At 47.8% G+C, this 21779-nt stretch overlaps 1 protein-coding gene across 3 annotated transcripts in view; it reads left to right on the top strand.

Moving 5' to 3' along the window:
• LOC142311714 (piezo-type mechanosensitive ion channel component 2-like) overlaps positions 1–21779 on the top strand; it is a 228050-nt gene that overhangs the window by 96759 nt on the left and 109512 nt on the right. For all 3 annotated transcript variants that reach the window (XM_075350363.1, XM_075350365.1, XM_075350364.1), the window contains 8 exons: positions 13800–14063; positions 14161–14266; positions 14540–14721; positions 15013–15161; positions 16600–16773; positions 16857–16898; positions 17598–17630; positions 21405–21508. In XM_075350363.1, coding sequence (XP_075206478.1) covers positions 13800–14063; positions 14161–14266; positions 14540–14721; positions 15013–15161; positions 16600–16773; positions 16857–16898; positions 17598–17630; positions 21405–21508 — 1054 coding nt within the window. The remainder of the gene's footprint in view (positions 1–13799; positions 14064–14160; positions 14267–14539; positions 14722–15012; positions 15162–16599; positions 16774–16856; positions 16899–17597; positions 17631–21404; positions 21509–21779) is intronic.

Genomic DNA, 21779 nt, shown 5'->3' with positions numbered 1-21779 from the left:
GGATATTGTCCGTGACGCCACCCACGGTTGTGGTGATTTTGGTGACACCACCGCTGCTCTAGACGGGGATCCCGGGAGCGGTGACTGGGAGCAGCTTGGTTGTTAGTTCTCCCCTCCGTGGGTAGGGGGTTGGTTGTCCCGGGGCCCGGTGATGGGGTAGGGATGGATGGCAGGCAGGTTACGGGGCCTGGGGAGGTGCAGGGTCGCGGGGGCAGCGCTGTGCCGCACGGCACGGTGGTACTCACTCAGCCCAATGATGAAGACACAGTCTCGGTAAAACACACGGCTGGATGGACGGGTCCCACAGACGGCTGCGGTAGTTTTTCCCCTGACCCTGGTTGGTAGTGTAAGTCCTTTCTTTCATTTCCATGCAAGCTCCTCCTGCACTCCGGTTTCCAGCTGGCTCCCCGGTTCGGTACCGGTGGGCCACCGCCCAGCCCCGGCTACCTACGGTTCCACCAACTGTCTTCCCGGCTCCCTGCAGACGGCCACTACCATCTGCCTCACTCTCTACACGAGGGACCTAAGCTCCAACCTAGGCCCCTGTCTGCGTCTGCCTCACTGCAGACCTCCTCTCTCTTTCTCTGCCTGGACTTGTCTGGACCTGCTTCCTGACTCAGGCTAGCTAGACTCTTCGGTGGGCGTGCCTATCTGCTTGACTCCGCCCACCTAGTGTGTCTGTCTGAACCCGAGGGAAGGAATCAGGTCTCACTGGGGATGTCTGCTGTGAACTGCTGGGGGTGGGGGTGTGTGTGTGTTGTTACCTGTGGCCCCTGGCTTGTCCAGGGCGACACATTCCCCCTTAGTAAAATGCAGACCGTCCGCGGGCTGCCCGTCCATCACCGGTTTTATTTTCCTCTTTTTTTTTTTAACTGCAAAAGAATAAAACATTTAACAGGCATTTTCAATCTTCCCACAACGGGATGCACATTACTTTAACGTTGCAACAACAATCAAACACTTTTAATAATAACAGTGGAACGGGTCCTTCAGTCACCCACTCAAACAACCTGGCCCTGATGCTGCCCCTAAGAAGTGGGCAGCACCCCTTGACCCCAGTCCAGAACCAGGCTGCCCAGATAGTTAACGGGATGGGTGCTTCGCTGCCGTTGCGGCCGGGCGGACTGCCGGAGCCGTCGTCATCTCCGTCGCGGCCGGGCGGACTGCCGGGGCCGTCGTCATCGGCGGTGCGGCTGGGATGGAAGCCGGGACCGGTGGCAGGGCGGTGACGATGGTAAGGCCTGGGCCCTCCCTCACAGACGCTGCAAGCTCCGCTACCGGTGACACGGGTAACGGGTCGGTCGGGGCGTTGGCTGCGAGCACGGGCACCGAGGTTTCAGCAGTGCCGGGCGGACGGGACATCTCGTGCAGCGGTGTTCCAGGAACCAAACACTGGCAGAGTCCTGGCGTTCCTGCTTCCACAGCTGCGGTTCACATGCGGCCGGACGCCATCCCGTCCCCCTTAGTCTCTTTTTAGCACTTCCTTCTTCAGGGGGCGGGGCTGCACTTTTGCGCCTTTCCTGCTCGGGGAAGACGCTCGAGCGGGAATTCTTCACGCCCAAGATGGCGGCTTTTCAAATTTTCCGGCCGGACACCTCCGGCGGTCACACAAGGCGCACTTCCACTAGTCGGTAGAACGGTAGGATCCTGTTCGTGACGCCAAGTTGTCGCGGGCGGAGGAGGGGACGCTGCGCTCTCCCACTGCTCGGGTCCGGCTGCCGCTGCTGCTGCGGCTGCTGCTGCTCGGTGGTGGCTCGAGCGGTGGGCCAGATCCCGGGGACTTGAGCGGCGCTCCTCGCCCGTGAGTGAAAAAGGGGGTGATTGGTTGTGGGGGTTTTGATTATGGATATTGTCCGTGACGCCACCCACTGTTGTGGTGATTTTGGTGACACCACCGCTGCTCTAGACGGGGATCCCAGGAGCGGTGACTGGGAGCAGCTTGGTTGTTAGTTCTCCCCTCCGTGGGTAGGGGGTTGGTTGTCCCGGGGCCCGGTGATGGGGTAGGGATGGATGGCAGGCAGGTTACGGGGCCTGGGGAGGTGCAGGGTCGCGGGGGCAGCGCTGTGCCGCACGGCACGGTGGTACTTACTCAGCCCAATGATGAAGACACAGTCTCGGTAAAACACACGGCTGAATGGACGGGTCCCACAGACGGCTGCGGTAGTTTTTCCCCTGACCCTGGTTGGTAGTGTAAGTCCTTTCTTTCACCTCTGTGCAAGCTCCTCCTGCGCTCCGGTTTCCAGCTGGCTCCTCGATTCGGTACCGGTGGGCCACCGCCCAGCCCCGGCTACCTACGGTTCCACCAACTGTCTGTCCGGCTCCCTGCAGACGGCCACTACCGTCTGCCTCACTCTCTACACGAGGGACCTAAGCTCCAACCTAGGCCCCTGTCTGTGTCTGCCTCACTGCAGACTTCCTCTCTCTTTTTCTGCCTGGACTTGTCTGGACCTGCTTCCTGCCTCAGGCTAGCTAGACTCTTCGGTGGGCGTGCCTATCTGCTTGACTCCGCCCACCTAGTGTGTCTGTCTGAACCCGAGGGAAGGAATCAGGTCTCACTGGGGATGTCTGCTGTGAACTGCTGGGGGTGGGGGTGTGTGTGTGTTGTTACCTGTGGCCCCTGGCTTGTCCAGGGCGACACACATCAGTAAGCGATGTGAGTGAAATTCACTTTCTTCTTTACCTTCCAAACTCCAAATATTAAAATATGTTTTGAGATCTCAAGGAAATTAATACAGCACAGCCTTCTATGGTGTACTAACAGTCAAAGGAAAATGGTATATAACAGACAAAGGAAAAGTTGGCTCCAAGCAAATAGGAACAATAGGGGCATGAATTTTCCATTCAGTGTTATTTGACCACTATGACGTCAGAGTTAAGTACAAGATTGATACCAGGGAGAATAAAATGGATTCTGTTCTCTCACATTCCCCCCTTCTGTGATCAATTATGGGTTGTATGAGGAGGTACCGTATATGAGGTATATAGGAGCGCACTAGCCTCGTCCTTGAGACTTTCCTACCTGTTTCACCTCAGTTCCCTATCTGAATACCCATATTTGTATCACAACACTAATGGATCTCTTCTTGTTTGGGGTCCGTAATATACAACCAGGGGTTCTTTAATAGGATTTCCCTTACACATGGACCTGATTACTTTGGGAATAATATAGAATAGCATTCTTATGGCTACATATACCAGCAAACAAAACGAGAGCCACCCACCTAGACCTTTGAACCAATTGGCTGACTTCAGAAAAGAGGATGTTTAGTTGTGTCATGTTCCTGTAACCACTTTTCCCATATCTCAGTTATTTTCTGGATATCAGCCATCGTCTGGAGATTTCCCATACAGTCAATGTAACGACAACATGTAGAACCTATGATCTGACACATCCCACCTTCTTTTGCTGTGAAATAATCTACGGTGCTATGGTGTGTTGGTTAGTAACTATAGTAACTACAATTAGCTATTTCTATATGACATTAGATGTATTGAAGATGTCAAGGACTTGGGAGATCTGGTCTTATAATCAGTCGCTTCCACCAGTTTATCCCACATTTGAGATATGAAAGGGTAAATAAATAAGGCACAAAAAAATTTATTGACCATCCCCATTTCTACGAGAAGTGGTTTACCATTTGGTCAGAGTGTGTTGTCTGCAGCTCATCTATACAATCTGTGTTTAGGGATTGCCTTTAGATTTACCATAGTGTGAGGCCCTATAAAGGTTGAAGGGGTCAGAAAGGACAGTGTGCAAACACTTGTTCAATTGTTGGGTAACTACTTATAAGCCTGATGTCCACATATCTATATATATAATTGCCTTATTCTGTCTGTCTGTCTTGCCCCAAAATTCTGTCCTTACTGCGACAAGAGTCTCATTGGCCGCTCGCCTCGGCTCCGCCCCCCGCACGGATTGGCCGCTCGCCCAGGCTCCGCCTCCCCCACGGATTGTCCTCTCGCCCCGTCCCCCTGCACGCATTGGCAACTCGGCCACGCCCCGCCCCCCTCACGCATTGCACACTCGCTCTGGCCCCGCCCCCCGCATGCATTCCCCAAACCGACACAGAGCCCCGACTCCCAGGTGAGTGCTGTACCCCCGGGAGCCCACATCAGCGTACGCCGCCAACCCAGCCGACACATACTCTCGCATTGCTGGGGTTGCCGGTGTACGCTGGTGTGGGCTCCCGTGCGAGCGGGGGGCGGGCTACACTGGTAACCATGGTACACATCGAGTAATATTGTGTAGCATAGTTACCAGCGTACACCGGCTCCCAGGTGAGCGCATCAAGGTCCTGCAGCGGCGGAACACACACACACATGCACACACATAAGAACAGACACACACACACACCCATCAGATCACACTCACTCTCACACACACCTCACACACACATCAGATCGCATCCACACACTCACAACATCCAGTGATATCGCTTGCTTCTCGGCGGCAATACTGTGCGTGCAGTGACCTTCCAGGACCTGCCGGAGGATCACATGGCCAGAAGCATGTGGTATCTCCGGATGTTGTGAGTGTGAGCGCATATGTGCAATATCGTTAATGTGTGTGTGCGTGTATGCGATCGGGTGTGTGCGTGTATGCGATCAGGTGTGTGCTTGTATGCGATCGGGTGTGTGCGTGTATGCGATCGGGTGTGTGCGTGTATGCGATCGGGTGTGTGCGTGTATGCGATCGGGTGTGTGCATGTATGCGATCGGGTGTGTGCGTGTATGCGATCGGGTGTGTGCGTGTCGGCAGAAGGCAGAGGAGCACTGCGTGCAGCACAGCTACTGGGACCGCCCACCGGAGGGCACAGGCAGAAGTGGGGTGTGAGTGTATGCGATCAGATGTGTGTGTGTATACTGTCTGATGTGTGACTGTGGAGCACGATTGGGGGTGCACAGCATGGGGGATGGAGCACGATGGGGAGTGCGCAGCATGGGGGATGGAGCAAGATGGGGAGTGCGCAGCATGGGGGATGGAGCACGATGGTGGGTGCGCAGCATGGGGGATGGAGCACGATGGGGAGTGCGCAGCATGGGGGATGGAGCACGTTTGGGAGTGTGCAGCATGGGGGATGGAGTACGATGGGAAGTGCGCAGCATGGGGGATGGAGCACGATGGGGAGTGCGCAGCATGGGGGATGGAGCACGATGGGGGGTGCGCAGCATGGGGGATGGAGCACGATGGGGAGTGCGCAGCATGGGGGATGGAGCACGTTTGGGAGTGCGCAGCATGGGGGATGGAGCACGATGGGAAGTGCGCAGCATGGGGGATGGAGCACGATGGGGAGTGCGCAGCATGGGGGATGGAGCACGATGGGGGGTGCGCAGCATGGGGGATGGAGCACGATGGGGAGTGCACAGCATGGGGGATGGAGCACGATGGGGAGTGCGCAACATGGGGGATGGAGCACGTTTGGGAGTGCGCAGCATGGGGGATGGAGCACGTTTGGGAGTGCGCAGCATGGGGGATGGAGCACGATGGGGAGTGCGCAGCATGGGGGATGGAGCACGTTTGGGAGTGCGCAGCATGGGGGATGGAGTACGATGGGGAATGCGCAGCATGGGGGATGGAGCACGATGGGGAGTGCGCAGCATGGGGGATGGAGCACAATGGGGAGTGCGCAGCATGGGAGATGGAGCACAATGGGGGGTGCGCAGCATGGGGAATGGAGCACGATGGGGGGTACGCAGCATGGGGGATGGAGCACGATGGGGGGTGCACAGCATGGGGGATGGAGCACGATGTGGGGTGCGCAGCATGGGGGATAGAGCACGATGGGGGGTGCACACCTCCCCCCAAAACACACACACCGCCACACACGCACTGCACAACACACCACACACACACTGGGAACCACAAACACCACCCTACACAGACACCCACACACACAGACAACGCCGCACACACACAACACCCAACACACAAACACCGCGGCACACACAAATATACGCACATACCGCACAACACACACATTGCACAAAACATACCTCCCCCCAAAACACACACACACACCCCACACCCACACAAACCACGCAACACACACACACAACGCTACAGACACAGCGCTCCATAAACAACGCAACACACACAACGCAACACACAAACAACACCGCTCTCACCCCCCGCCACACCAAGACAACACCCAGAACATGTACAGCACCCTACACAAACATTTGGTAACTACACACAACAACATCTATATATATATATATATATATATATATATATATATATATATATATATATAGATATACAGTTAGGTCCAGAAATATTTGGACAGTGACACAAGTTTTGTTATTTTAGCTGTTTACAAAAACATGTTCAGAAATACAATTCTATATATAATATGGGCTGAAAGTGCACACTCCCAGCTGCAATATGAGAGTTTTCACATCCAAATCGGAGAAAGGGTTTAGGAATCATAGCTCTGTAATGCATAGCCTCCTCTTTTTCAAGGGACCAAAAGTAATTGGACAAGGGACTCTAAGGGCTGCAATTAACTCTGAAGGCGTCTCCCTCGTTAACCTGTAATCAATGAAGTAGTTAAAAGGTCTGGGGTTGATTACAGGTGTGTGGTTTTGCATTTGGAAGCTGTTGCTGTGACCAGACAACATGCGGTCTAAGGAACTCTCAATTGAGGTGAAGCAGAACATCCTGAGGCTGAAAAAAAAGAAAAAATCCATCAGAGAGATAGAAGACATGCTTGGAGTAGCAAAATCAACAGTCGGGTACATTCTGAGAAAAAAGGAATTGACTGGTGAGCTTGGGAACTCAAAAAGGCCTGGGCGTCCACGAATGACAACAGTGGTGGATGATCGCCGCATGCTTTCTTTGGTGAAGAAGAACCCGTTCACAACATCAACTGAAGTCCAGAACACTCTCAGTGAAGTAGGTGTATCTGTCTCTAAGTCAACAGTAAAGAGAAGACTCCATGAAAGTAAATACAAAGGGTTCACATCTAGATGCAAACCATTCATCAATTCCAAAAATAGACAGGCCAGAGTTAAATTTGCTGAAAAACACCTCATGAAGCCAGCTCGGTTCTGGAAAAGTATTCTATGGACAGATGAGACAAAGATCAACCTGTACCAGAATGATGGGAAGAAAAAAGTTTGGAGAAGAAAGGGAACGGCACATGATCCAAGGCACACCACATCCTCTGTAAAACATGGTGGAGGCAACGTGATGGCATGGGCATGCATGGCTTTCAATGGCACTGGGTCACTTGTGTTTATTGATGACATAACAGCAGACAAGAGTAGCCGGATGAATTCTGAAGTGTACCGGGATATACTTTTAGCCCAGATTCAGCCAAATGCCGCAAAGTTGATCGGACAACGCTTCATAGTACAGATGGACAATGACCCCAAGCATACAGCCAAAGCTACCCAGGAGTTCATGAGTGCAAAAAAGTGGAACATTCTGCAATGGCCAAGTCAATCACCAGATCTTAACCCAATTGAGCATGCATTTCACTTGCTCAAATCCAGACTTAAGACGGAAAGGCCCACAAACAAGCAAGACCTGAAGTATGCGGCTGTAAAGGCCTGGCAAAGCATTAAGAAGGAGGAAACCCAGCGTTTGGTGATGTCCATGGGTTCCAGACTTAAGGCAGTGATTGCCTCCAAAGGATTCGCAACAAAATATTGAAAATAAAAATATTTTGTTTGGGTTTGGTTTATTTGTCCAATTACTTTTGACCTCCTAAAATGTGGAGTGTTTGTAAAGAAATGTGTCCAATTCCTACAATTTCTATCAGATATTTTTGTTCAAACCTTCAAATTAAACGTTACAATCTGCACTTGAATTCTGTTGTAGAGGTTTCATTTCAAATCCAATGTGGTGGCATGCAGAGCCCAACTCGCGAAAATTGTGTCACTGTCCAAATATTTCTGGACCTAACTGTATATATATATAACAAAAATCATACATTAACTACACAATACGTAAATTCTAGAATACCCGATGCGTAGAATCGGGCCACCTTCTAGTAATATATAAACTCTCTGGTGCTTCCACAACTGTGTTATACAGTATACTAATAATCCATTTAGCTAAAGATGTGGTGCTTAATACATTCATCATCTTCAGCTGGTACTATCATTTGAGGCAAAACCTGATATTAGATTTTGTAAGGTGGTGTTTACACAAGGTAAGTCACGATTAAGAGAGAAGGGCAATGAGCCCCATAGGGGTGAATGGACCCCATGACGATCGGGAGGGTGCAAGGTTAGGAAAGGGTTAATGGGGTTTGCATGGGATGGGGGATATGTGGGAGTACAGGATTGGTAGAAGGGAGCTGTAAGGGGATTGGGGGGGAGCAAGGATGGGGTGGGGTGTTGTGAGAGGTATAAGAGAGGGGGGAGTACTGATCACCTCCCCTTTCGTCGCTTGATCTCTGTGTCCCACCCGCCCGCCCTGATATATAATTTTTATGTATATGTTTATAAAAAAAAAAAAAAAAAAAAAGATTAAAAAAAAATAAAAAAAAAAAAAAAAAATAAAAAAAAAAAAAAGTGAAACGGTGATGGTTTTTTTAAAAAAAAAAAAAAAAAAGTTAAAAAAAAAAATAAAAAATAGGAATAAAGGTGAATACAAGGTTGAGTTGCTAATCTATTGTTGTCACAGCGGGGTGATAGGTCCGTCTGAGAGGTTGGGAGTACCGACAGTCGGTTGTTTGGTACGAAGTCGCTCAAGGGGAGTGGCTTCGGAGTGGATGGGAACTTGTGGGCGGAGGTCCCGCAGGTTCTGGGTAGGGGTAATTAACGATGGAACGTTGTTACCCCTCACCTTGGGCCGGGTGATCACGGCCGAGGTGGTCCTCTGGGCCGGTTTGGAGGTTACGGCCGGGGGGTTAGGAATGATGGTTTGCCTCTCGGACGGATCTATCGGTGTTTCTGGTTATACGGGTATATATGTATAAGGTTAAGTTGAACAATTGAGTGGCATGTTGGGCCACGAGTTTTGGTATACATATATACAGTAAAATAAAACTGTGGCCATTCCTGCAATAAAGTCGTGGTTCTCGTCTTTATTTAGGGAGATATAGTACGGGGAGGTGTTTCTGCAGGATAACCTGCTTATCCCTTATAGATGCGTCATGGCATTGAAAGCTACACACTGTGTGATGGTAGTAGTATAGACCCATTACACTCTATATAGTAAGCTGTAGAGAAAGGGTCATCTGATATTATCTGGATGCAGTTATAACAGTTATAAGAAGTGACGTTTGCGTAATAGGAGAGGTCAACATGACTGGAAGCCCAAGGCATCCCAGTCTGACTTATGGGTGGACCACTACTGTTAAACAACAACCATGGCTCTGTCATCCATGTAGCTACAGGCAGACCTACAGCTCTCTCTTTCCTGTTGCTATCTAGTTTCATAAGAAAAGTATGATTACTTAAGAAAAACATTTATTTCAAAGTCACTGGAATAGCTAAATGAGGCATAATACTCAAACGCACAGGACTGTGAGTGCAAATCGAACAGTCTTTCAGTGGTGTACTTTTGTCCGTCATTTAAGAGCACCTGATTATGTTTAATGGACTTATTATCCCATTCATCATTCAGAACCTCATTCAATGTTATTCTTAAGGGAAATGACACCATTACTCCTATTACAACAGGCAAAAAGATAATCATTCTGCTGGTGTTGTGACTCTTTTACAATGGCTGGCGTGTATCCAAGTGGGTTTTCCCTCAAGCTTCACCGAAATTACTGTGTTTAGGAAAACCTGGAATGGACCGTCAAATCTTGGTTCAAGGCTTTTCCTGACGTATCTTTTCAGGACCACCCAGTCTCCTGGCTTGAGATCATGTGTTCCAGACAATGATTCAAGGTCATGAATGGAAGAATACACTTGTTTATGCACACTGTTTAGTCGATTATGCAAGACTTATACATAGCTGGTAAAGTTATTATGCTGCATCTGAAGTGATTGGGGAAAGTATAATCCTGCCTGGAGTGTATCTCATTGAGAAAAGAGCAAAAGGCAAACATTTGGTCTATGGCTTGCCTGTCTCCTCTTTTGCCTTCTGAATTTTTAACTTTAATGTTCCATTTAGTCTTTCCACCTTCCCACTACTAGGTGAATAGTAAGGAATGGGGAAAGCCTGTTCAATTCCCAGACACTGCAAAATCTCTTTGTTGACCTCTACTGTCAAATGTGTACATCACTTTCAATCACTTCAGGAACTCCATATCTACATACCACCTCCTTTATGAGTTTCTGAGCAATAACCTTAGCTGTAGCTTTCTGCACCAGATATACTTTAGGCCATGGGTTACCTGGGCCATCATTGAGAAGTGAGCTCATGGCAGACAAAGTTTTCTGCCCTTTTTCCACAAAGCTTCCTAAGTCAGCTGGGCTCCCTGAATTTCCCATTCCTTCTTTTCCTGTTGACCGCCTGTTTCTGTAGGGATTTAAAAATGTCAGGAGTAACAAGTGCCACTTAGGTCATGGTCAGATTTTGCGCTAGACTCTCAACTCTAGGTGTCTATACTGCTTCTTTTGCAGCTTCTGTGACGCCCTGGACTAGCCAGGTAGTCACAAACATACCAACATACGCACCCCCACCCTAGGCAGTTACAGCAGCCAAACACAAAACCCTTGTTGCCTCCCTCCAGAGTCTGATGTCCACACCAGGTGGGGCGGAGCCAGGCGGTTGGCCCCACCCACCGAGGAGTTCACAGGCCTGGAGGCGGGAAAAGTGTGAGATTAGTCTTGGAGGTGAAAGTGAGAGGAGTGAACACTTGGGTGTCTGGGTTGGAGCCCAGACACTGACAGCAAGGTTGGCAGACGGTGGTGGCTGTCTGCAGGAGTTAGTGGAACTCCGCAGAGCCGTTACCGGATCGGGGAACGGAGTGAAGCTAAGCACACAGGCAGGGCCATCGGACCCCGACCAGGCTTGGAGCCGCCGTCAATAGTCAAATCCGAATGTGACAGGAACCCCAGGGGTTTCTCAACTAAAGTCCCGATTGAAGGCAACCGTCCACCCAGAGAGGATATACAGCCACCGCCACAGGCTAGAGATCCAAGGGCCAGCGCCTGCGGGCAAAACGGGCTCCTACGGCACCTATACGCCGGGGAACGGACTACCGGTGGGCAACCACAGGAGTCAAGAACATTCTCAAAGGTCCAGGGAAAGACAGCCACCATCAGCCGTCCGGGGAGAGCACAACAACAACACTGCAGCTGGCTGCGGGACCCGTCCATCCGGCCGTTTTGGTTTACCAGAGACTCTGTCAGTGATTGTCTGAGTGAGTACACCAGTGCCGTCCGGCACCGCCGCCGCGCAGTCCCTGCACCCCTGCCATCCAGCCTCCCCGTTACACCATCGGGCCCCGGAATCACCAACCCCTGCCCACGGAGGGGACAACATCTCAGCTGCACCCTACCATCTCTCCCGGGATCCCCGTTACCAGCAGCGGTGGTGCCATTATCACCACGACCCGTGGGTGGCGTCACGAACAATCTCCCTAACCAAACCACCCCGTTTTCACTCACGGGTGAGGAGCGCTGCTCGAGTCCCCAGGTCCGGTCCACCGTTCGAGCCACCGAGCAGCAGTAGCAGAAGCCCCGGATCCGAGCGTGGCGAGCGCGTCCCCTCCGCCCGCGACACTTCATCTGCAAGAGCATTTCCTGTGGCTTCATCAGTGTTAGCTCAACTGTGAGTTTTTATCTTCACTACTCCAAGCTTAGTTGGTAACAGAGGGATCATATAATCACTCCATTTTTTATGTTTCCCATTTGACATTAGAAAATATCTAGCTTTCCATATTGGACCATAATCATGACAAATTCCAAAAGAATACCTGCGCTCTACATACACATTTGCCATCTTACTCTTTGCCGCTCTACAGGATCACTGAGAGCCTTCAGCGCTGCCTCCTGTGCCGACAGTTGAGGAGGGAGTGGTTCAGCTTTTATTACCTCATGTTGTGTAACCACAGCATATCCAGTGTAGAATTGACCAGCATCTTGTGTCTGGATCCATCTACAAAAGAAACTAAAAATCCAAGTTAGTAATGAGCTCATCTGAGACATGTTCAAACTCTGCCATTTATTGATGCATCAGAGAAACACAATCATGAGGTTTACGTATGTCATCAATGAATTTTAACAGATGAGGAATAGATATAATAGATCACTATCCCCCTCTTTCCGTTTTGAATTCAGTGGCAGAAGTGTAGCTGGATTCAAAACTGTACACCACTTGAATTCTACATTTGGTGACATGAGTATGGCACATTGTAGTCGAAGTTGTCAGGCCATTGAAATGTGTCTAGGCTTTACCTGACTGAGGACACCATGAATATCATGTTGTGTGTAAAGTATGACCTTGTAATCAAGAATTATTTCTGTGGCCTTTTCAAAAATGGCTTGAACTGCAGATAAAGCTCTGACACAAGAGGGTGCACCCCTTAGATTCTAAGGCTGCTTTCACACATCCGGTTTTTGCAGTGCAGCTCAATCCGGCTCAAAAACCTATGCAACGGATGCGGCGAAAAAAACGGATCCGTTGCATTAGTTTTTCCATGCAGCCCGTCCGTTTTTTGACAGATGCGGCTTGATACTGAGCATGCGCAATGCAAAAAAACGCATCCGGCGGCCGGATGTGGTTTTTGTCGCAGGACGCCGCACACGGCGTCCATAGGCTTGCATTGAAAATAGCGCCGCATTGCGCCGGATCCAGCGCGATCCGTTTTTTTCACCGCACAAAAAAACGTGCCAGGCAACGTTCCATCTGGCCGCTGCATGGGCTAAATATGCCGCATCCGGCAAAAACCGGACGCAGCGCAAGGCCATGCGGCACAATACGGCGCTAATGCAAGTCTATGCTAAAAAAACGCAACCGGCGATGATAAAAAACGGTTGCGTTTTTTCTGCAAAGCGCCGGATTGTGCCGCTCAGCAAAAACCGGATGTGGGAAAGCAGCCTAAGTGGTGCACCTTAGTATCTAAGGTTATGCCCTCAAGTAACTAACTAACTGTCACTATATGAGTAGTCGTAACTATGGATACCTAAGCTGCAATGCCCTGCACATGAGGTAAGAGACATGGCTATATCAGGAGAACTATATTACATTTCTAATTGGAGGGTTTTGCTAATATTATTATTATGCCTACTACATATTGGTAGCGATGGCGAGCGTGATAGCACCCGCCCCTATCGTTATGCCGATATTTGGTGATTGCTGCCGCAGCGAACATTATCGCTACGGCAGCGTCACACGCACTTACCTGGTCGTCGTCGTTGCTGTAACTGCCGAACAGTCCCTCAAGGGGGAGGGACGTTCGGAATCACAGTGACGTCACCGCGACGTCACTAAGCGGCCGGCCAATCATAGCGGAGGGGCGGAGATGAGCGGGACGAACATCCCGCCCACCTCCTTCCTTCCTCATTTCTGGCGTGTGGCAGGTAAGGAAAGTTTCCTCGTTCCTGCGGCGTCACACGTAACGATGTGTGCTGCCGCAGGGACGAGGATCAACTTCGCCTACGCGACAGCAACAATATTTGAGAATGGACCCCCATGTCAACGAGGAGCGATTTTGGATGGTTTTGCAACGATCCAAAATCGCTCCTAGGAGTCACACACAATGAGATAGCTACAGCGGCCGGATGTGCGTCACAAAATCCGTGACCCCAATGAGATCACTGTAGCGATATCGTAGCGTGTAGAGCCCGCTTAAAGAGGTCATTTTCTTGTGGTCTTCTCATTGTGTAATACGAATGAAACTATTACTTTATGATTTTATTACTATTAATGAGATTCCTTTTTTACATAGGTTTGGAGTATCACACACAACAGCTGGCTGACATTTGTCTTGTTAATATGGTCCTGCATAATTTGGATGACACGGGACCGACGTCGCTATGCCATGCTAAGTGCCCCATTTTTGGCTTCGTATGCTAATATATTAGTGGTCCAAAATTTTTTTGTGGGTCTCAATATCTCCCAAGAAGAGTTCTTCCCGGGAATTCCTACTGCTGTCCTTATCGACTTTGACTTAAAGCCATATACTATGCCATGTGTGCATCTTGGACTAAAGGTGAGACAAGCAGAATATCTTCTTGTTTGGGCTTTGTGAATAAAATAACTTTTTAATACCCTGAGTATTTATTTAGATTATCATTATCATTATTTAGATCTTCTATGCTTTCATCTTCTGGATATTGTTACGGCAGAATTTAAAAGAGAGACAACCGGAAGGAGAAAAGGAATCCCTCAAGGAGGTTCTGGTGGAAGAAAGTGGTTAGTAGGGAAAATTGAATGGTGGGAAAGTATTCTGTAATCAAAAGCATTTTCCAATAATCATGGTTTTGGAATTGTCCGGTCCTTGGATTAATTGGACAACCAGATAGTCCCCTGAATGGTCAAGATTATGACACAACAAGAAGATCTAACTAAAATAGGGTCGATGAGTTACAGTAATAACTATTTGTCTTCAGATATAATGATTAGTAATTACTCGTCTGTCTAATCTCTTTTTCCAGATACCATGTCACTGTATTTTACTTTCTGCAGAAACCGAGGAACCTCCAAATGCATTTATGGAAATGGTCGGCTCCCTGGTGCGGGGTTTACTAGTGAAGTACTGGATATACTTTTGTGGTGCCATGTTTTTTGTTATCAGTTTTAGCGGGAAGGTTGTGCTGTATAAGATCCTTTACATTGTGCAGTTCCTGTTCTGCGTGGCTTTGTACAAGGTGAGCAATATTTGACTCATATCTAATAACTAAGGTTTTAAGCGTCTTATTTACAGAAAATTTGGAAATTCCTGAAAGTTGCCTTTGCTGGCAGCACTTTTGGTGAGACTGAGCCACAATTAGTTGATTGTTAGGAAATCATCTGATCACTGAAATATTGGCTTGCTAAGATATTTTCCTTTGCCACCATTATTGCCACTTTCCTATGAAAGCTTCAACGGTTTATTACCCACAATGACAACGTTGAGTCATTCTTAAGTTAGTCCAACACTTTTCTTGAATAATTTGCAGATTCATTATGAATGGTGGAGAAGAATCTTAAAATATTTTTGGATCACGGTGGTCTCCTACTCTATGGTGGTTCTCATTGCTGTCTATGTCTACCAGTTCAAGACCATATCTGGATTTTTCCTTCAGATCTTGGGAATGTCTGAAGAGGGGTGAGAAAACATGGGGATTTTACATGGTAATATAGGTTGAATACATTTTGGACACTACTGCAGGTTATATGGTTAGTTATATACTTGAGAACAAGTAAAGCAGGAGTGTACATGTCATTGGTGCAGCTGCACAGGGGCTTAAGAGTTAACAGGGACATTTCCACCTCCAAAGCAGCTTCTCTTGGGCCAGTTTCAGACATCTGTGTTTCAGGTACGTGTGACATCCGTTTTTCACACTGTTGCCACGCATACTCATGTTATTCTCTGGAGTTACAGACACGTCCGTGTTTTTACACAGACCGTGTGACCCCACGTGGCCCTGCATGTACACATGGAGACATGACCGTTTTTTCTCCGGGATCATGGTTGTCACACGGATCACACACTGATGTGATCCGTGTGTCATCAGTGTGACACGTACCGGAGAAAACACGGGTCTTTGAAATAAAAAGATTTTCTATATTCACCTGTATCCAGGACTGCTGTCTTCGGCTCTGCTGTCTACTGCTTCTGTCCCCCGCTAATTATGTTCATTGAATATTCACTGCACCTCGAACCTGGAAGCAGGAGCATCGCTGGGGACAGCATCACCGATAATAGCATTGCCAGTGACAGGTGAGTATCCAGCAAGCAGTGTGTGTGCAGTGACATCCAGGAGGTCATCCAAGTTCCCAATGAACTCTGATGAACCCGTGAAGTCACCGTCATGACACTCACTGTAGCGTGGGTGTCGCGGGGGTGTCATCAGGAGGTCATCTGAGTTCATTGGAAACTCGGATGGCCACCTGGACGTCACTGCACACACACTGCTTGCTGGATACTCACCTGTCACCGGTGATGCTGTCCCCGATGCTGTCCCTAGCACTGTCCCCAGCGATGCTCCTGCTTCCAGGTCTGAGGTACAGTGAATATTCAATTAGCATAATTAGCGGGAGTCAGAAGCAGGAGACAGCAGAGTTAAAGACAGCAGCGCTGGGTACAGGTGAATATAGAAAATCTTTTTATTTTAAAAACACGTGTTTTCTCCGGTAGGTGTTACACTGATGTTACACTGTGACACATGTATGACCATACCCATGCGTGTGGCTTGTACCTGAATAAACATGGACGTCTGAAACCGGCCTTATATACAGAATTATAGTGCTGCAAAGGAACCATATACCGGTCTTGCACAGGAGCTTTTTATGTCTGTGTGAAGGGTACTTTTCTTATAGACTAGACTTGAAGAATCAGCCACATAACTGTCATGTGACAAATGAAATATCACACCTCTTTGATATAACTTTTCAGTGATATGGAACTTTTTTTTTGTATATAACTTTTCAGTAGAAGTAATTTACACACTGGACAATCTACAGTATAGTAAAATGTTTTGATAAGCAAGTCTGTATATGTGATTTGTGACACATTCTTCTCTCCAAAAAATCTTTACGCTTAGACTGAGAGACTTGGGTTTGGAGCAGTACAGCACGGTGGAGCTGTTTGCTGGGATACTGCTTCCATCCTCCTTCCTCCTGGCGTGTATCCTTCAACTCTACTACTTTAATGAGGACTTCTTGAAACTAACGGATCTCAATAACATCCCAGTCAACGAAGGAGGCATTGATGACAGGTCTGTAAAAAAAGTGGATTGCTTTGTGTAATGCAGTATTAAGAGTCATTAACATTACATGACTTATGTTTTCTCTTATAAAGCAAGAAGAAACTTGAGAGCCGTGTCCTCATTCTGTCCAACATGTGAGTAATGCAATGATGGACATATGTATAATGTTCATACAATATTAAGAAAAGTAATGCTAAAGGGTACATTCCTGCTTTTTATTGCATTTTTAATTGATGCATTCTTGGCATGTCCGCCATGTTATAAAATATTTGCGGTATCCATCTTCTTAGCCTGCCGAAACAGCATAGTCAACTATGCTATTGTATCTGGCTACAAAGCCCGACACCACCAAAAAGGAGGTCCAACAAAGTCCAAAGTTTCATATTTTGAAGTCAATGGCTCTGTCATTGTATGTCTGAACCCCATTTTTTCAGCCCTGATGAAGTAATGAATGGGAGCAGAAACATGCTGTGCACCCGGTCTTACAGATTTTTTTAATTTCTTATTCTCCAATATTTCTATTGTAGTTTTTTATGGAACAGTTACAGCATTTGTATTATATCAAAATCGAACTATCATCTTTATATTATGGTCAGTATAAGTATAACACAATGTTGACTTCTGCCTTCAGAGCATCGGTCACGGAAAAAATAGCTCTACAAGTTGCTGCCTCATTTATTCACCTTGGTGAAACCCAATTGACAAAATTAGAAAGCAGAAATCTATTATTTTCCCTACAAGTGCTTAGTAAAGTTCTCTGCTTTGTATCTCTTTTTACTCATTTACCTATTTTCCACAATAGAAACATTATTTTTCTGTATTTTCTTTTTCAGGATAAAAGCTAACCTTGGTAATCTGAAGACAACGTAAGGAACCAAAGTTCATATTCAAGGGTCTTATAGTTTTATGAAGTTAATGCTTTCTGTGGAGCGAGTGATAGAAGTAATACATATATGTTGTTAGACTAATATACTAAGCTTTAATGAAGAATGGAAATGTTATTTAGGGCTATGTCTTCTGCCAAATTAGTGGACATATGAATTGAAACAGACAGATGCCTTTGTAAGTCAATGGAGTCTGTTCGGTGTCACTGGTGTCCATCAAGATGGAGATACAGAACTCCATAGTGGTTGTGTAGACGAAAATGTTTACTTTTACATTCGACCATTAGTTCCTCAGATGAGCTAAAGAATTCAAAGCAAATTAAAAACAAACAAACATACATACAAGTTAGTTTTTTATTCAACCGTAAAATCAATTCCTCACTGAGTTAATTGTAATACAAAAAAAGACCATGAGAATAGGCTTCTGCCAATAGGAGGGGCCTCCATACACAAGAGGGCATGTTGTGCCCAGCACTCCTCTGTTCTAGCTCTCAATAGCTATTTCTTATCTTCCCGCTTATCTCCCCAAGAACAAAAGAACCAGCAGCCCAAAATTAGACATTAGACATTATCACTTCATCTGTCAAGGGAGAGTCAGAACAGGAGGCCCACCATACACATTAGACTTTCGACCGAGCCTGCGTTCAGCCCACGTTAGTGTAATGTGTATAGGATGGGTTAAGCCACTAAGCCAAATCTGTTACTTAGTCCTACACAGGCTATATCCCTTCTTAAGATACTGAACGTTTGTACAGAAGCAGTCGCCGAAGCAACCAGGACAAGTCAATGGACCAAATAAACTATAAACCTAGAACAAAACTCTGGGTAAGAAGAGGAGGAAACTAGCCAATAAAAACAAACAAAATCCCTAAACCTGGAACAAAAATTAAATAGTGGACGGGGGATTTTAAATTTGACCTACAAAAAAGAATCCTTTTATTTTAATGATGCTATTAGTTAACCATGGACAGTCCAAGAGCATATCTCGTAAAAGAAAAAAGTAATGTGACGCCGTGGGCAAGCCAGGGGTCACAGGTCATCACACCACCACACCCTACATCCCAGTTAGGAACACCAAAGCTACTAAAATCCTTGTTGCCTTCCTCCAGGGGCTGATGTTCACACCAGGGGGTGGGCCAGGCGGTTGGCTCCACCCACCGAGGAGTACACAGCCCTGGAGGCAGGAGGAACCAGGCAGTCAGCTCAGGGAAGAGCTGGAGAACAGTGAGGGAAGTGAAGTAGTAAACAGCTAAGATGAGTTGAGAGGAGCTAAGTGAAAGTGAAGTAGTAGTGGAGCAAAGAAGAAAAAGGAGTAAAAGTGAGAGTAGAAAAGCCTGAAGTTAGTCCAGCTGTGTGCAGGACAGAGTCAGCAAGGTCAGCAACGGCAGTGACAGTCTGGAGGGGGACTGCTCGGAGGTTGCTGGAAGGACCGCGGACGGGTAGTGGCCCGGCGGTCTGGAGCAGTATACGAAGAACAGTCAGCACCAGGGCAGGGGCCTCTCGGACCCCGGCGAGGCTAGGAGTCGCCATAATTTGCCAAATCCGTCAGTGAAGGGAACGTCTGTCTCCAAACAACCAAGTCCCGACTGAAGGCAACAGTCCAACCATTGAGGAGAGACACCGCCACCGCCAGGGCACCAGTTTCTCAGGGCCAGCGCCTGCGGGCAAAGTAGGGCTCCTCCGGCCCATATCCAACCTGGGGAGCGGGTTACCGGTGGGAACCCATCGCTACCAACAAAGAGACATTAGATGCAGGACAAAGGGACATCACCATCACCTACTGGGAGAGCAAGTGCAGCCGTCCGTGGGAACCGTCTTTCCAGCCGTGTGGTTTACCGAAAAACTGTGTCAACGCCTCAGGCTGAGTGAGTACCACAGCGCTGCCCCCGTGTCCCTGCACCCACCAAGCCCTGCATCTCCCACCTCATTACTGGGCCCCGGGATCACCAACCCCTACCCACGGAGGGGCAACACAACAACTGGCTGCTCCATATCATCCTTCCCGGGATCCCCATACAGAGCAGCGGTGGTGCCAACAAATCACCACAACCGTGGGTGGCGTCACGGACAATAAACCATCCCCATACCTAAGCAACCCCTTTCACTCACAGGCGAGGAGCGCCGCTAGAGTCCCCGGGATCCGGCTCATCGCTCGAGCCACCGAGCAGCAGCAGGCCGCAGCAGCCGCGGCAGCCGGACCCGAGCAGCAGTGGGAGAGCGCGGCGTCCCCTCCTCCGCCCGCAACAGTAACACAAGTGGTTGACTAGTCTACTGCTGCGTAGAAAAAGCTACTTTTGGGGAAGCATCCCAGTATCCCAGGATACAAAAGTGTGTAAGATGTTGTGACAAGAGGCCTGAAAATAGGCCACAGAAGACCACCATAGCTCTGGTAAAATCAGCTGTGAGCTGGAGAATCTGAAAAGCGCATCCGGCCAGCAGACAAAGGTTATTTCACTGATAGCTCTGAAGAGCTCTAACCACAAGAAGTTCACAAAGTTAATGTAGAGGGCCTCCTGTAGAAAAGGCTCCACGTTCAAAAGTGAACCTGATTGTCTTAGTGAAGCCCCAGGAAGGGGGAGCGGCAGAAGAAATGATGAATTCAGATACTAAAGAACTTATGCAGATACTTAACAGGAGTTGACTTCATTACTTAAGGACCTTATTGTGATCCCAATAAGGTGTGGAAACACAAAAAGGGGTTCCATGTGTAGGGGCACTCTTAAGGTCCCATCACACACAATGAGATCGCTAACAAGATCGTTGCTGAGTCACATGTTTCTGTGACGTAGCTAGCAACGATCTCACCAGCGATCTCGTTATGTGTAACACCTACCAGCGATCAGGCCCCTGCTGTGAGATCGCTAGTCGTTGCCGGATGGTCCAGACCATTTTCTTCAAAGGTGATGTCCTGCTGGGCAGGACGCATCGCTGTGTTTGACATCTACCAACGACCTCCTAACACGGTCCCAACACCCGCCGAGATCGTTATACAGGTCGCTGATCATTACTGCGTCGTTGGTAAGGTTTGACTGTGTGACATCTTACCAGCGACCTCCCAGTGACTTACCAGAGATCCTTATCAGGTCGTATCATTTTCGGGATCGCTGGTAAGTCGTTGTGTGTGACTGGGCCTTTAGGCCATCCTGACCTATTTACTTATGCTATTACCATGCTCATTATCTGATTTCTGAGGAGTGGCTGTCACCACCGTTTCTTCTAAGTTGTGTGCTCTGGAATTAAATTCATCTACAGACAAGTTTATTTGTAATTATGCTCATTGACCTCAGTAGTTTTAAGTTTTCTTTCCAGACTGCCCAGCTTAAAGGGATCACTGTCACCCTATTTAGAAAGTGCCATGCATGGAGAGAAGCCTCGGTGACCCATCAAAGGGGACGACAGAGGAGTTTGGCTGCTGGGTTCCTCTTTGTCTCCTTGGAGGAGGGGAAACATTGTGATAAATCTGTACTGTTCACCTTGTCTACTATTTCAAACTGTGAAGGGAAAAATAATAAATGGATACAATAAAATAATAAAAGTAAATAAAATGAGAAAATTAGATAATAAATACAAAAGCAGAGAGGTCTGTCCCCATGGCCTCTCTAGTGTCTGTAGGAGAGGTACCGTATATCCTATGAGGAGCTGGTTTTGTGTCTGCCTCCTAGTGGCAGCAACCTGTAATCAGAGTGTTTGGTGTCTCCTAATGACAATGATGCACTGTCTCTTTTATATTTGTTGATTAATTCATGTTTTCTATAGTTTAGATGCTGATAAAAAGAAAACTTCAAGTCAAAGCACGCTGGAAAAGATTGATAACATTACGGACGATGGAGACACAACAGAAGATGATCCACAATCTCTTGGTAACATCCAGATATTTATAATACCATTGAGTTTTAAAGGGTATCCATCACCAATTTTTTCCTACATCTTACATGATGTAGGGGCAGAGACCTTGATTTCAGTGATATATCACTTACCGGCTACTTCCAGCAGTTTTGATAAAATCCCTGTTTTGTCTGCTGGAAATCTAGCAGTTATCTCAATGCTGAGCACTGTAGAACCTTGCCCACAGCAGGGATTGGCAGCTTTCTGGCCATGTACAGTGTACACAGAAGCCTTCCGATTAAGGCC

This window comes from Anomaloglossus baeobatrachus, chromosome 5, assembly GCF_048569485.1.
Source record: "Anomaloglossus baeobatrachus isolate aAnoBae1 chromosome 5, aAnoBae1.hap1, whole genome shotgun sequence".
Taxonomy (NCBI): domain Eukaryota; kingdom Metazoa; phylum Chordata; class Amphibia; order Anura; family Aromobatidae; genus Anomaloglossus; species Anomaloglossus baeobatrachus.
This window is presented reverse-complemented; position numbering and strand designations above follow the sequence as displayed.